The 15,594-nt window shown below is 33.9% G+C and overlaps 1 protein-coding gene across 2 annotated transcripts in view; it reads right to left on the bottom strand.

Annotated features, from left to right (window-relative positions):
• Positions 1–15,594, bottom strand: part of CCSER1 (coiled-coil serine rich protein 1) — a 1,235,477-nt gene that overhangs the window by 837,339 nt on the left and 382,544 nt on the right. For both annotated transcript variants that reach the window (XM_044224492.1, XM_044224493.1), the window contains exon 6: positions 4,601–4,678. In XM_044224492.1, coding sequence (XP_044080427.1) covers positions 4,601–4,678 — 78 coding nt within the window. The remainder of the gene's footprint in view (positions 1–4,600; positions 4,679–15,594) is intronic.

Here is a 15,594-nt window from a genome sequence, read left to right on the forward strand (position 1 = left end):
TGTTTTATTATATTCACCAGTTTTCCCTTAAGACAGATTCATTGTATTTACTCCTTCTCCCTCATAATTAATGAACATTTCCATTAATTATTTTTCATACAAGGAATCTGATATATGAGCTTATCTGAATACTCAGGGCAGGAAATAAATAGCATGCCTTCTAGAAATGAATATTAAATAGTATTCTTCAGCAAAGTAAAGGATTTATGTTTAAAGTACACTACTGCTCTCACATTTGGAAATAAAGTTCAAGGGATTAAGTGGAAATAATTATGCTTCATGTTATTTGTAACATACAGAACCTCTTGCCTTAAATTTAGAGATACCTGTTCTAAGAAATCTAATAGTTAGTACATATACTGATACCATGTGCTATTTGAAGCACTTTCTATTTGTTAATTTTTTTAATGTTATAAAAACCCAATGAAGAAGAATTTGCTGCTGTTCCTATTTTATAGATAGGAAAATTAAGATACCAAGTAACAGGTCAAGGTCATACAGATAGAAAGTGTCAAAATGGAAATTTGTCCTGGAAATCAGTGATCATTATAGAAACAACAGACAAATTTAAAGTATCATTCATCCAAATAGTTAATGGTTGATAGGTATTATTTTCTGGGATTACTCTTTTTTTTCTACACACTATTTACTTTATGTAAGTGAGAGCAAACTATGTTTGTTACTAAATGCTGAGTTTAGGTTCTATGGCCAAGAGGAATTAGCATCATTTCTTTCTCTAATATTCCAGGAGTGCATGACAAGATGAAATTTTTGAGACATTAATTTATTTCCACCTCCTTATCCCCTGCTTTAATAAGGTGGCACTAAGAAAAATTTTTAGACAGTTCAGATAATTCCTTTTCTCTATTCTGTTTCTAAAAAGTACATTGAGAAGATTTTTTTTTCCTCCCAGGATCTGGTGGATTAAAGGAGAGAGGAATAATCTCCAAGGGAAATTGGAAAAAAAAAAAAGGAACTTCTTGAGTCTAGACTAAATGGTGATTTCTGGAGATGAGAAAAAGGAGTCTAAGAACTTTGGATTTCACAAGGAGAGAAGACCTAAAAATATCCCAGAACCACTCTGGGTCAGCACCTGGGGAAGGTAGCTGGGTCTCTAACAGAGTGGTTCCATTGTGAATTGTAGGCACTAGATGCCCAATTTCATTAGACACTCCACAAACCTACGTATCACAGAAAAGCAGTTGTCAGTGGGCCAGGAAGAGCAATTAGAAAACTATGTTTATTTAAAATTAGATTTTGAAAATTGGTGAATGGAAGGTATTTGTTCTTTAATGCCTTTGTGTACTCTTGAAACAGAGTGTAAAGAAAAACAGAGCTGAATTCATTTCCATCCATTGACTTTATCGCACGATAAGGATAATGGGGCAAGGTTGAATAATGCCATTTATTAACATACCGAATCAAAGAAAAGATGATTCTTGGAGAAAAAGGGACTAAAACCTAGAGATCATGCTTCAGTGAAGTGCAAATAAATTTTGAAGTAGGGCATAAATACGGGTGACAAAAAGAACATGGTCCATAATAAAGTGTACTATTTAGGAGGGTTCAAGAACAGTAAGTTAGTTTTAGTTTCAAGACTGTTAGTTCCAGGAATGAACTGAGGCTGCTAATAACAGTGTGTATACAAATAAATTAAAAGGATCATCTTATTAAAGAACAGGAATATCTGGTGACCTCCAAGGCATTGGGTGTAGAATATCTATCGGACTGAGTCTAACATAGGGAGAGAGGGGCAGGTTACACTGGAAGTGATTTAGGTTGACAGAAATCAAGAATTGCAGAGAAAAAAAAGGCAGAATGGATTGGAATGGACACATCAAAGTTAATATTATCAACTTGGTTCTGTGTTATTCTATAAAAAGAAGCATAAACAATGTAATTAACAATTAAGTGGCCTACTCAAACTCACAGATAACTGATCTTGAAATTTTATGATTCTATTATGGTTATTTGATAAAATATTCTTCCCACCCATGCAAAATTAATTATACCTTGCCCTTCTGTAATTATATTGTGGTAGGGAACATACCACTTGTGTATGTCACCCTGAATGCCTTATTAAAAAAGTAGAGATTATACAGTTGCCTTTTGTTTCCAAATATATGTCCATTAACAACTGTCTGCCCAATTATAAACTTGGAATCCTAGAAATTTCTCAGCACCAGAAGTGTGACTGGGAAGTCTGTGAGTTTATGGTAGTATAAAGAGAACTGTGCATCAAACATCTTTCTCTATGAAGGGATACACTCAAATGCCTTCATGGCCAGACATGCCTACAATACAGAATGATGAGAACAGTGGTGAATAAGGACCTGTAGTCCTTGTTTACAAAAAAAGCTCTTCATTTACAAATGCAAGAGCTTTACTTCATAATTTCAAACTTAAATTTTTGATACCATTAAATAATAGTAGGATGTTATTACATATGATAAAACAATATGAAAAAGTATAAGTAATATTCCTTTCACAAAAGAAGTAAATTAAGAGACATTATAATCAATTATCATATGGTTATAATGTCTCTTAATTTACTTCTTTTGTGAAAGGGATATTACTTATACTTTTTTATATTATGTTTTCACTTATTTGTGGAGCATAACAAATAGCATGGAGGACAAGGGGCGTTAGAAAGGAGAAGGGAACTTGGGTAAATTGGAAGGGGAGGTGAACCATGAGAGACTATGGACTCTGAAAAACAATCTGAGGGGTTTGAATTGGCGGGGGGGGTGGGAGGTTGGGGTACCAGGTGGTGGGTATTATAGAGGGCACGGCTTGCATGGAGCACTGGGTGTGGTGAAAAAATAATGAATACTGCTTTTCTGAAAATAAATAAATTTTAAAAAAAAGAGACATTATAACTACGCTGGCTACCAATGCTTATTATATATTATAAGTGCTTAGAAGATTTAACTGCTTATAAAACAACTTACATACATTAACATGGGAATAATATTGATCGAACTACAACAATTATATTTGTATTAGCTTTGTGTCAGCACTTTTGGAACATATCTGACCTTTTATTTTACTTCCATTAAAAAATACATTAATTTTCAAGGACTATAGTCATTATCAATATATTAAAAAGAGAAAATGGTTTCTAATAATGCTTTGAGAATTCAATTAAAATCTTGTTAAAGATAAAATTTTTCATAGATTTTGTCCCATATACCATAAGATGGAAACATTGAGTAACACGAAATTTTGGAATGCTAGTATCTTCTTGTTGTTGTAGAACAGACTTCTCAATAAATAATGTAATCAGAAAACTACTTAGCATTTAACAATTCTCTGATATAAAATAACCTTTTAACAATTATTATTGTCTATCATTTTTTTCAAGATTTATTTATTTATTTGAGAGAGAGAGAGAATGTGACTGGGGGAGAGGTTGAGGAAGAGGGAAAGAGCATCTCCAGCAGACTCCTAGCTGAGCATGGAGCTAGATTTGGGGCTCAGTCTCATGATCCTGAGATCATGACCTGAGCTGAAATCAAGAGTCAGCTGCTTACCTGACTGAGCCACCCAGTGCCCCTTGTCTACCATTAAGCAACAAAGCACCTTTAATTAGAATACTAAAGATACAGAATGTAATTCATAACTTTCTAATAACAATACAGCAAATACTGAGTACTTAGAAATCAATACCAGCCACTGTGCTAGGTTTAAGCAGTATGAAGTTAAGTAGGTTATGCTCTTCATATGAAAAAGAAAAAAAAACACAGTAAAAATAATTTTATGATAAAATCCAAAAATCATGAAAACCATAATGAATCCCAAAATGCATACCTACCTGTCTTTAAACCAAATTAAACTGAAACCACTGCATGTAAGTGAAGTGTGTCATCTCAACTTTCCAAGTTTTTTCTTCCCCCATGATCTTGAGGATTGCCTTTATTTACAACAATTTCAATGAAACTCAAACATCCTGGTACAAATATAAAAAAGCTGACCTCAAGCTCTGGTTTAAAAAGATACATCTAACCTTAAACAGCAAAACAAGAAAATGACTTCTTACTTGTAATACATATAGTCTCCCAAGCTGAAGAAATCTACAAACCATACTCAATTACTTATTTCCTTATTTCCTTAAATATTTTTAAGATATAATGTGTTTGGAGGAATAATTCCATATTTCAATTTTTGATTTTAATCATTATTTAATAAAGATCTCATAATCACTTAATTACAAGCTAGAGTCATCAATGAAAATTTAGCCAACTAATGGAAATGTAACTACTCAATGAGGGCTAAATAATGGATCTTGAATTTATTACTGAAATTAAGATAAATAAGCGATTCAAAACCTCTAATTCATGTGACATCAAACTATTGCAAAGAAATCACTGTTTCCTGCATACAAGGCAAATCATGCAGTCCATAAAGTATTAACTTCTATTTCAAACTGTGCTTTCATTTACCAACCAGAATGACCACAAAACAACAAAGATTATACCATTTAAAATTGGATCCTTCCATATTAAAGCAGCTCACCTTACCATCTATATCATGCAATATTTTACTACAGTAAAGTATCCTAAAAGTATCACAAGTAATTATTTTTTGTTTATTTTTTTACCTTGAAAGGCAATGGCTCTTCAGTAAGAGGACTAACAGGAAGTGAAGTGGTGCTGCTTGCTGGGCTCATATCTGCACTCTGCAAGGAAAACATAGCTGAATTAAACAGATATATTCTGGTAAAGAGATATATTCTGGTAGATATTTTTATTATTCCTAGTTTAGAATCAAATCCTTCTTTGTAATAAATAAATAAATAATAAATGAAATATGGGTGTAAAAAATTCACATTATATTATATTCTGAATCATTCCTTATTTAGAAACGGTTATCTGAAAATTTTGCTTAATTATGACTTATTAATGTACATTTTAGATGCATTTTATTAAATACCATGATCATCTTTGTCCCAGGACAGTATTTAAAATTTTATTTGCTTCCTTTAGGCTTTTGACCCCCCCCTTTTAAGGATTTTATTTATTTATTTGACAGAGATGACAAGTAGGCAGAGAGGCAGGCAGAGAGAGAGGAGGAAGCAGGCTCCCTGCTGAGCAGAGAGCCTAATGTGGGGCTCAATCCCAGGACCCTGGGATCACAACCTGAGCCTAAGGCAGAAGCTTTAACCCACTGAGCCACCCAGGCACCCTCCCCTTTTCTTTTGAAAGTTATATTGTATCTGTGATGATTTCCAATGGTTTAATTTCTCTGTCTTTCAGGCTGATTTTCAAACATATATTGAAAAGTTATTCACTTTACTTACTGAAAATTTAAGTAACTGTATCCAGTTTTCATTCATTATTAAAACTATGTTTGTCATCAATATGTAATTGGAAAATGAAGAAACATTAAAATTTTAAATTCCCATATCCATAGCCCCTAACACTGTATAAACTTTCTTGCATTCTGCTAAACAAAACAAAACAAAAGTGTAAGAACAAAGGATTTACACAAAGAGTTACTGGAATGTTTCTAATACAGTTCTTCTAGTCCTGTAAAAATGTAATAAATTAAAACTTCTTAAAAAAGAGATTAGCCTAAAAAAATGAAGTAGGGGTTAGAAGCTTACCATTATTTTTTCTAAAAGCAAGAATAAAATATTGATAGTAGGTAGCAACAAAAATTATGTTACTATATCCTTAATTCACTCTGTCAGAATAATTCTTTCTTTTAAGTAGATAAGCAAATAAAACACTGAAAAGAATGAACACCAACATATTCCAGCTTAGTTACCAACTGTGCATGCACTCAAATACAGAAAATTTTGCGGTGAAAATTAAAGCAAAAGAATGGATTAATTTTGATTGTGATAAGGAATAGGTAGACAAGTTTGGCTGATTTAAGTACCAAAAAAGAACACATTCAAAGAACAGATGCTACAACTGTTAAAATTCTTAGAGTCTCTTTCCATTCATGAGGTTATTTTCAATTCATTTGATTTAGGTGTACCATAAATTGGACACATTTTAAATATCCTTAAAGTGGGATTATTTCTGACTCTATTTCAGCAACAACGCATAAGGACTATAAACATAGTTTACAATCAGTGTAATTTTTATTTCATTGTTTTATTTTATTGTTTATTATTTATTATTTATTTAATTTTATTGCACTTACTTTAGAAACTGATCTAAGACTGCACATTGACTTAAATTGTCTAAAGGAGGAAGTTAGGTAAAAACTGAACAATAATTCTACTGAAGGAAGCAGAAAAATACATACACTAGAGTTAAATGAGCTCCTGACTTAATTTCTTAATTTATTCAGAACTTCTTGTCCATTATTTGATCAAAACCAGGAAATACTCTGAACTGCTGCCTTTCACTATCTGATTATATGATATAATAGAAAAACAAAGGTCTTCTTAGAAATGAACTTACCACAGGATTCTAAAATTTTAAAAAATGTGTAAAACTTCTTTTCCAGACTTGAAAAACAAGACTCCTGAGCTGTTTTTCTCATTGGATTTCTCATGAGAAATTAGTCAAGTAATAGAATACAGTTCATATGTAGTTGAATTATCTGGTATCTTCCTTAAGAACTGGTACTCTGCATAGCCTCTTAAAGTATCAGGCCCTTAAAAATCATATGTTCAGAAGACAGAGATGACATCCAGTTGTGAAAATTTAAAAGGTTGTATCATATTCTCACAGATGAAGATTTTTGAACTTCCATAAGAACATGAACCAAAATCAAGTTTCATGCTTAACTTCTTTTAGGGTTGAGGTCTCCCACAACTTCCCAGAAATAAATGTGTCATCCCTAAGCACTGTTAGAAAGCAGACTGCAAAATTTGCATCATCTAACCTTGAATCTTTGAATGTCATTCTTAGAGAAAACTGTGTTCCAGCTTTAACTTTCAAATCCATCTTATAGTATGACACTTTAATTCTATTGCTCTTAGGGTATCTCGAGAAAAATGTTTTTAAAAAACAAATGAATCTTATGTGACATCTGATACACTGCACTTAATTATCAAGTTGAAAAATACAAAGCAAAAATAGAAAAACTGCATCTTCATTTTTAGCTTATTGTTTTTCCATTTGCATTTCAGTGATCTGTAATTTAGGTGCCATTTCAATTTGCTTACACTTTTAGATATCTGATACTATAGTAAACCCTTCAGATATATATCTTATCCATACTTCATACTTTAATTAGCTTACCCTTTCATTTAATGATTGCAATTCCAATGCAGTTGCATATCTAAATTCAAATTAACAAAGTACTTCATAAGTTACATTTGAAGTTTTTAAAAGCTAACAGGGTATATGTTCTTTTACAATTTTCCTCAAAAAATATTTTGTTAGAATTACAGTTTCATCTGTTTTTGATATATTTCAGGTATTTTGGAAATGGCCAGTTCTCAGTAGTGTTAAAGTAGCTGTCTTTGGGATACAGAATTATTATGCAAAATAAGCAAATCATCTCAACGACAGGAACCTCCTTAATTCTTAAGTAACATACTTTAATTTTCTGACCCAATAGAGACTGGATAAGATGTTCCTGACAGGTTAAAACTATCTTAATTACAACAGGTGTCCTAAAAATCTGATTTTCTGGTTCGAAGTCTAATAGATACCTGCTTTTTTCCGACACTAGGGTGATTAAATAATATGAACAACATTTTCCTTATAGTTAAAATTGTTTTTTCACCCAAATTGGTAGACTTTTCCCCTTCTATTTCTATTGTATATATGCTAGTTCACTTTTATTTTTCTCCAAATTGAGCTTAATGTTAAGCATGACCTATTAAGTTTAATAATAAAATCTAGACAAGTACTTAATTTTTTTTTAAAGATTTTATCCATTCATTTGGGACAGAGATCACAAGCAGGCAGAGAGACAGGCAGAGAGAGGCGGGGAAGCAGGCTCCCCGCTGAGCAGAGAGCCCGATGCGGGGCTTGATCCCAGGACCCTGGGATCATGACCCAAGCCAAAAGCAGAGGCTTCAACCCATTGAGCCACCCAGGTACCCCACAAGTACTTACCTTTTTACCTTTGAACCTGTCAGAGATATTCTAGTGACTGTCACCCTCTTCCCATGCATATTGTTCTCCAGAATTCATTCCACTTATCTGTCTGAAGAAACTATTCGTTTGTTGTTGCTGTTTCCATTACATAATTCCCCTAAATTTACAAACTACCTCATGCCTCACCTCCAACCCATCCTCTTTAAATCAGCTCTACTGAAGTATAATATACTGTGCTAAAATGTGACTTTTGAAAGTATGTGGTTAGGTGAATTTAACAAATGTATACATGTGTAACTACCAACAAAATCAAGATATAGGACAGTTTCATCACCTCAAAATGTTCCCTCATGCTCCTTTGCATTCAAATACCACCCCTTCCTGGTCCCGGGCAACAATGATATGCCATATCACGATAGGTTAGTTATGCTCTCCCTAGAACTTCACATAAATGGAAATGTACTATATGAACTCTTTTGTACCCAGCTTCACTCATCCAGCAAAATTATTTTGAAATTCATCATGTCATGTTGTTGTGTTTTTCAGGATCCATCCTTTTAAATGTAGTGCAGTATTTAAAGGCAAACTCAACTTGTTTATCTAATCACAATTTGTAATCTAACCCAGTCTGGGGCTATTGCGAAGAAACCCATGCTAAACGTGTGTGTGTGTGTATTTTTTTAAGATTTTATTTATTTATTTGACAGACAGAGATCACAAGTAGACAAAGCAGCAGGCAGAGAGAGAGGGAGAAGCAGGCTCCCTCCTGAGCAGAGAGCCTAATGCGGGGCTTGATCCCAGGACTCTGGGATCATGACCTAAGCCGAAGGCAGAGGCTTTAACCCACTGAACTATCCAGGTGCCCCTGTGTATATGTTTTTGTGGACACATGTTTTCTTTCTTTTTTTTTATATTTATCTGAGAGAGAGGGAGAGCACATGAGCAGGGCGAGGGGCAGAGGGAGAGAAGGTATCCTCAAACAGATTTCCCACTGAGCATGGAGCCCCACGCTTGATCCCAGGACCTGGAGACTTAACCAAAAATGACTTAACCAAAATCAAGAGCTAGATGCTGAACTGACTGAGCCACCCAGGCACCCCTGTTTTCATTTTTCTTAGATTAACCTCTCAGTGAAACTACCTGGGCCCTTGGTAAATTTGCATTCATTTTTATGCTAACTTCATAACAAACTGACAAAATGACAAAGGGGTTGTAATACATTGTACTTCAATTTGTATTTGTATTGTATCTCAGCAATATTGGCATTATCTTTTTTTTTCTTTAATTTAAGCTATTCCAGGGATCTGTAATGGTAGCTCACTGTGCTTTTAACTTCAATTTCCATAGAAAACTAATGATGTTGAGCATCTTTCATGTGCCTGTGGACCGTTAGTATAGCTTGTTTTGTAAAGTGTCTGTTAAAATATTTTGCCTATTTTTCTTTCTGACTGGGTTACTTGGATATAGATCCTTTGTCATATATGTATATTATCAATATTTCACCCAGTTTGTGGTGTATTTGTTTCCTTAATACTGTTTTCAAAAGAATCACAGCTTTCTACATTGTTGTTATCATCATTATTATTATTATTTATGGTTTATACTTTTGGTGATTGACCTAAGAACTCCTGTCCTACCTCAAGTTCACAAAGATTTTTTACTTATGTTTTCTGCTATCAACCTTTCAACTCATACATCATGGCCAAAGAACAACATAGTTAGGTTTCTATTCTTTGAAAACGCTTTTGCAATTTTTTTGGTATAAGACACACATTAAATAATAATAATATTTGTATTGTACACAATCTAGCATAAAATTTTCACAAAGATTAATTTGTATTTTAGCAAGTTACCTCAGACACTTTGCCAGTCTCACTTACTTGATAGGAATCTGACAGTTACAAGTGACTTAACATACTTTAATTATAATAAACAAAGATGTGAAGGTATTATCTGCTTGTGGGTTTGTCAAAGGAGGGCATGAAGTCTTTGCTATAATACTGAAAATTTTAAATTAATAAACCAGACTCTCATCAGATGGTGATTATGGAACTTCCTGGGCAGATGAATGGAAGAGGGAGAGAAAATGAAGTTTTAGGTGGAAAGGAAAATAGAAATGTCAAGAAAAGCAATGCATCTATCATCTTTTCTGTTGACTCATCTTTGAGGAAAAAAAAGAGGGCACAAGCAGAAACAGAAATAGTTATTTTAGGGTGCCTGGGGGGCTCAGTGGGTTAAGCCGCTGCATTCAGCTCAGGTCATGATCTCAGGGTCCTGGGATCGAGTCCCACATCGGGCTCCCTGCTTCCTCCTCTCTCTCTCTCTGCCTGCCTCTCTGCCTATTTGTGATCTCTCTCTGTCAAATAAATAAATTAAAAAAAAAAGAAATAGTTATTTTAAATAAAATTCTATGAGATAAGATGATGAATATTACCCTCTTGTTCAAATTTCTCAGTGGAATAAAAAAATGATTTAAGTACATAGATAAGTTCTGCAAATACTATGCCACTGTGGCACATTAAGAGAGCCATACAAGAAGAAAATAGTGGCAGGACTAAATAGAACTTTCTCTGGCTCCTATGAGAGGACTCTTAAAAATATATACATGAGTTATCAAGGATAACTTATTAAGAGGCTGGAAATAGCGGGGCGCCTGGGTGGCTCAGTGGGTTAAGCCGTTGCCTTCGGCTCGGGTCATGATCTCGGGGTCCTGGGATCGAGTCCCGCATCGGGCTCTCTGCTCAGCAGGGAGCCTACTTCCTCCTCTCTCTCTGCCTGCCTCTCTGCCTACTTGTGATCTCTCTCTGTCAAATAAATAAAAAATTAAAAAAAAAAAAAAAGAGGCTGGAAATAGCAAGTAAGTGACCTCGATGAAATCTTCAGACTCAAGTATCTGGTGGCAATTCTGACTACTATATCTAGTAACTATTTTGACTATCAACACTGATTGCTGAATTACTACAAGTAATTCTTAATGAAAAAATAAATGTACAAAAATAAGTATATATAATATAACTATATTAAAACAGCATTTCTATTAAAAAGAATGAAGAAAGTGAACAGTAGGATTTGCAAATCACAGCAGGTGTTCTTTCCCAAATAAATAATGAAAGAAACATTTTGTTATAATAATAATCATGTTCTCCCAGGTTAAATTTCAGACCACAATTTAGAGGAATGGTATATTATCTGTTATTATAAACAGTGCTTTAAAAGTCTGGCTAAAAAATCTAATCACTCTCAACTAACACTGCTCAACTGTTAATGACCAAAGTGTACAACTGAGGGATTTGACACTCAATATACTGTCACTACAGAAATAGAGAAATTAAAGGGTAAGAGATGTCATTAATACTTGCTAAACCAGAAAAGAATTTTGATATTTTGAATGACACATCTTCTCTAAGCTCCTACTATTTTTATTGTTCAGAAAATAAAACATGCATGCATTGTAATAACCTTGACATACATAGACCTCTATTCTTCCTTTTGACATGAAGAAATGAACTCTTGACTGATTCACAATCTATACTTGATACTATAAATGGGTATAAAATTGTTGTCAGCCATTTATATGATATGAAAATTAAAATTCAGTTTTGAAAGTCTTCATTAATTCATAGATTAGGGAGTTACTTTTTTTAAGAATGCATTTTATTTTATTATTTTTTTTTTAAGTAATCTGTATACCCAACATGGGGTTCAAACTCATGCTGAAGAGTCATAGCTCTACCAACTGAACCAGCCAGGTACCCGAGGAGTTACCATGAAATGAGATCATTTTTAACAAGTATTGATAATATTTTTTATTATATATTATATATTTATTATATAAGCCATATTGTATTTTTCTTCTGATTTTGGGAAGGAATGTGCTAATTTTATCAAATAAAATATTATTTCTTAATGCCCAATGCCTAGATACTCCTTTCTTCTAATAAAGGAACCATGGCTCCTTAGAGAAATCGTTGATTTCAGGGATGGGGCAAAGAATGTACTAGGTGATTCTAGACCATCTTGCTGTTCCAGAAAGTGAGAAAATGCTCAAAAGATATAAGGATGGAGTACGCCAAAAAAGATAAAGAAGCCAATGTGAAAGAGCGCCCAAATGCCAGAGCTGGAACAATTTGAGCAGCAAAATAAGTAACACTGTATTGGAGTTATAATTCAAAGATTAAAATGAAATTTAAAAAATCATGAATTCATATATAAATAAGTAAGGAATGGAAGAAATAAGTAATTGGAGAGAAAAGTCAAATCTCTCTCACAGGAGAATTTCAATAATTTATGCATATACTCCCATTCTTCAAGATGTGGAATTTATACCCCACCCCACAACCAACCCCCAGGCTGTGTTTAGTCAGTTAATTCCAAAGAGCAGAGTATGAAAAGGGGAAAGGTAACATCACAGTGGAGAAACTCAGCAAATATTACTTCATCCACATGATCAAGGTAAACACCATCTAGACAGCATGACAAAATATCATGAGGGATATTTCACTTTTGTGGTCTTTCTCTCATCTCAGTCTAATTATGAGAAAAATATCAGACAAACCCAAATTCAGGGCTATTCTGCAGAAAATCTAACCAGTCAAAGTCAAGTCATCAAGGACAGGCAAGTCTGAGAACTATTACCGATCATGTCATTAGAGAGACATGATGACTAAATGTAATGTGGTATCCTGGATAAAATAGTGGAGCAGCAGAAAGATATTAGGAAAAACTGGTAACATTTTAATACACTGTTAAGTTTAGTTAATAGTAATGTACCTATACTGCTTCTCAGTTGTGACAAATGTACTCTGCTAAGGTTAAGATGATAACAGTTGGGAAAACTGAATGGCGAGTGTATGGGAGCTCTCTGTATCACCTCTGCAAATTTCCTATGCAAATGAAACTTTTAAAATAAAAGGTTTATTTAAAAATATTCTTCATTTGAAATATAACCAGGCTTTTCAGGATTATAATACATGACTGTCACTGTACTCACAGCTTCTAAGCTTTCATTAAGGCTCTTTAAACTTATAAGAATGAATTTTGACAGACTATTTTACGGGGATGCATAACAGCTCCACTAAAGAATCTTTAATCTTCTATGAAGAGTTCACTGAAAAGCTGATGCTAAATTGTTTTGCATGCTTTCATGTTCCCTACAGGTATGTTGAAGGAAAGCTTCAGCCATATGAAATGATCTATTTGTTTGGGTACTCTTAAGGTGCTTGGTAGAGTGAGTTTGCATTATTCATATTTACTGAATGCCATAATTCTATAGAACAGATCCATTAATTATACCTCCCCTGAAGGAATAATTAATGGATCTGTCCTATGGGATTAGAGTTTATTTATAAGAATTTCTTGAAGTGAAACATGATCAATTGGGCTCAAATATGTTGAGTACATAAACAGGTTTGAGTATAAGTGAAATATTTTTTAAACCATTAGGGTAAGTTGTATAAGGTAATTCTGTAGGTCTAATAAAATTAAATGTTTACCTAAATGTGTTAATTTGAACATTCATTCTTGTATTTCTAAAATCATTATTTATAAAATGTACCCCATGTTATAGTTTCTTGTTGTTTTAATAATCAATAATGTTATTGCTGATAAAGTAATAGGATAATTTAGATTTCTGTAATAAATAAATAAATAGGCTACTTTTCTTGAAAATACTTTCCTTTTTCACATGTGCCATCTTTCTGTGAAGATTCAGTCATTTATTTGTTCAGCCATCCAATAAGTATTAAGGACACAATAGGCTTCCCTGACCATAGATTTTCATCTTTGCCATGACTCATCTCACTGCTAAGATGTGGTTGTCTCCAGGACTTAGTAAGAAAGGGAATGCAGAGTATCTAACTGTGGCACAGACAGACTTCATATATTAGTGGGCATATTCTGGAGAGCTAATCTGTGTCATCAAGTATATCCTACAAATGGCTATGAGCTGACAGCTCTAAGCTCCTCCAGTTTAGGGTGCTGACCACTGATGTTCAGAGCACCTCTCTGAGGAACCAAGTCAGCTATGGGGAAGCTGATTCCACTCACTTCATTCTTTAAGTGATTATATATCCCTTATTTGTTTTTTTTTGTTTTTTGTTTTTTGTTTTTTTTTTGCAGTAAGCCAAAATGAGAGCAACTAAATTCAATATTCAAATCAGGACTAGCTCTTTGTACTTTGGCCAAGCTCACCAACCTTATCAATGTAAGTCTTTTTTTTTTTTTTTTAAGATTTTATGTATTTATTTGACAGAGAGAAATCACAAGTAGATGGAGAGGCAGGCAGAGAGAAAGAGGGAAGCAGGCTCCCCGCTGAGCAGAGAGCCCGACACAGGACTCGATCCCAGGACCCCGAGATCATGACCTTAGCCGAAGGCAGCAGCTTAACCCACTGAGCCACCCAGGCGCCCCTCAATATAAGTCTTTTATTGGTCTTATTTTCTCCAAATGAAAATGCAAGGTTTTTCCCCCTCTTTTGTAATATCTTCTTAAGAGTAGGTGATATGTGATGTTTTTGCCTTCCCAGCATCTAAGCCATTTTACTGTGTTAACAACATTTTAATTTTGCTTTGGGGAGTGATTTCTCCAAAACTTTCAATCCATTTATTTTAAGTACTGCTGATTCAGTATTCTTGAAATAGGGGTGAGCATAAAACCAAGGCCTAGGCAAACTGTTCTATACAAAAAAGCTAGGCACATGAGCCAATTCATTTAAATGAAACTCAGATATGGGAATTGTGTTGGAATTTTTAGAAAGAAATTCTCTCATTCAGCTAATGTTGCTAAGGTCACAGAACGTGTTTCTATCTGATTGCCAGAGGCCACCTTGTGGATGGTGTATTTCTAGGAAATACAGGCAGAGAGCCTGTATCCAATAAAGGGAGAAAAAGCAATGGAGCCATAAGTACACATATATACTGATAATCCAGCTCTATGTGGCTAAATAATTTTCCACAAAACTGTGTGTCAAACACCTAAGCATCTTTAAGTACTGTGGTTTGGAAGTTACATGCTATAGAATCTAAAATTTGGAACCAGCTGGTACAAGTGGTGTTGAGAATTAGGATACTACTCTATTCTAGACTGGGAAGTTAATAGCAATATTTATGTGATAGCAAAATAATTTTTTCTGTATCTGGGGTGACTCAGAGTATGTATTTTTAAATTTGGAGCTTTGTAAGGTTTAGTCAAAAAATGCCTATGTATAAAAATGTGTTTACTAATTTTCAAAATTCAGTGTGTGTGTGTGTGTGTGTGTGTGTGTGTGTATAAAATTTACTTTAACTTGATGATGCATTTACATAGTCCAAATTTCAAATGGGGCAACATCTTTTTCCAGGAAAAAGGTTTTATTCTACTCCCACTCCCCAACCATCCAGAGGCCCCTAGTTTTACCAATTTACTGCATAACCTTCTGCAGATGTTATATATATAGATTGTGATGGATGGAAGGATAGATAGACAGAGAGGTAGATGATATATCGATCACAGAAACACACATAAGCATATATACATTACACTTGACCCATAAACAACACAGGGGTTATGGTGCTGACCTCTGTGCAGTAAAAAATCTGCACATAAATCT

Source organism: Neovison vison, chromosome 11, assembly GCF_020171115.1.
Source record: "Neovison vison isolate M4711 chromosome 11, ASM_NN_V1, whole genome shotgun sequence".
In the NCBI taxonomy this organism is placed as follows: domain Eukaryota; kingdom Metazoa; phylum Chordata; class Mammalia; order Carnivora; family Mustelidae; genus Neogale; species Neogale vison.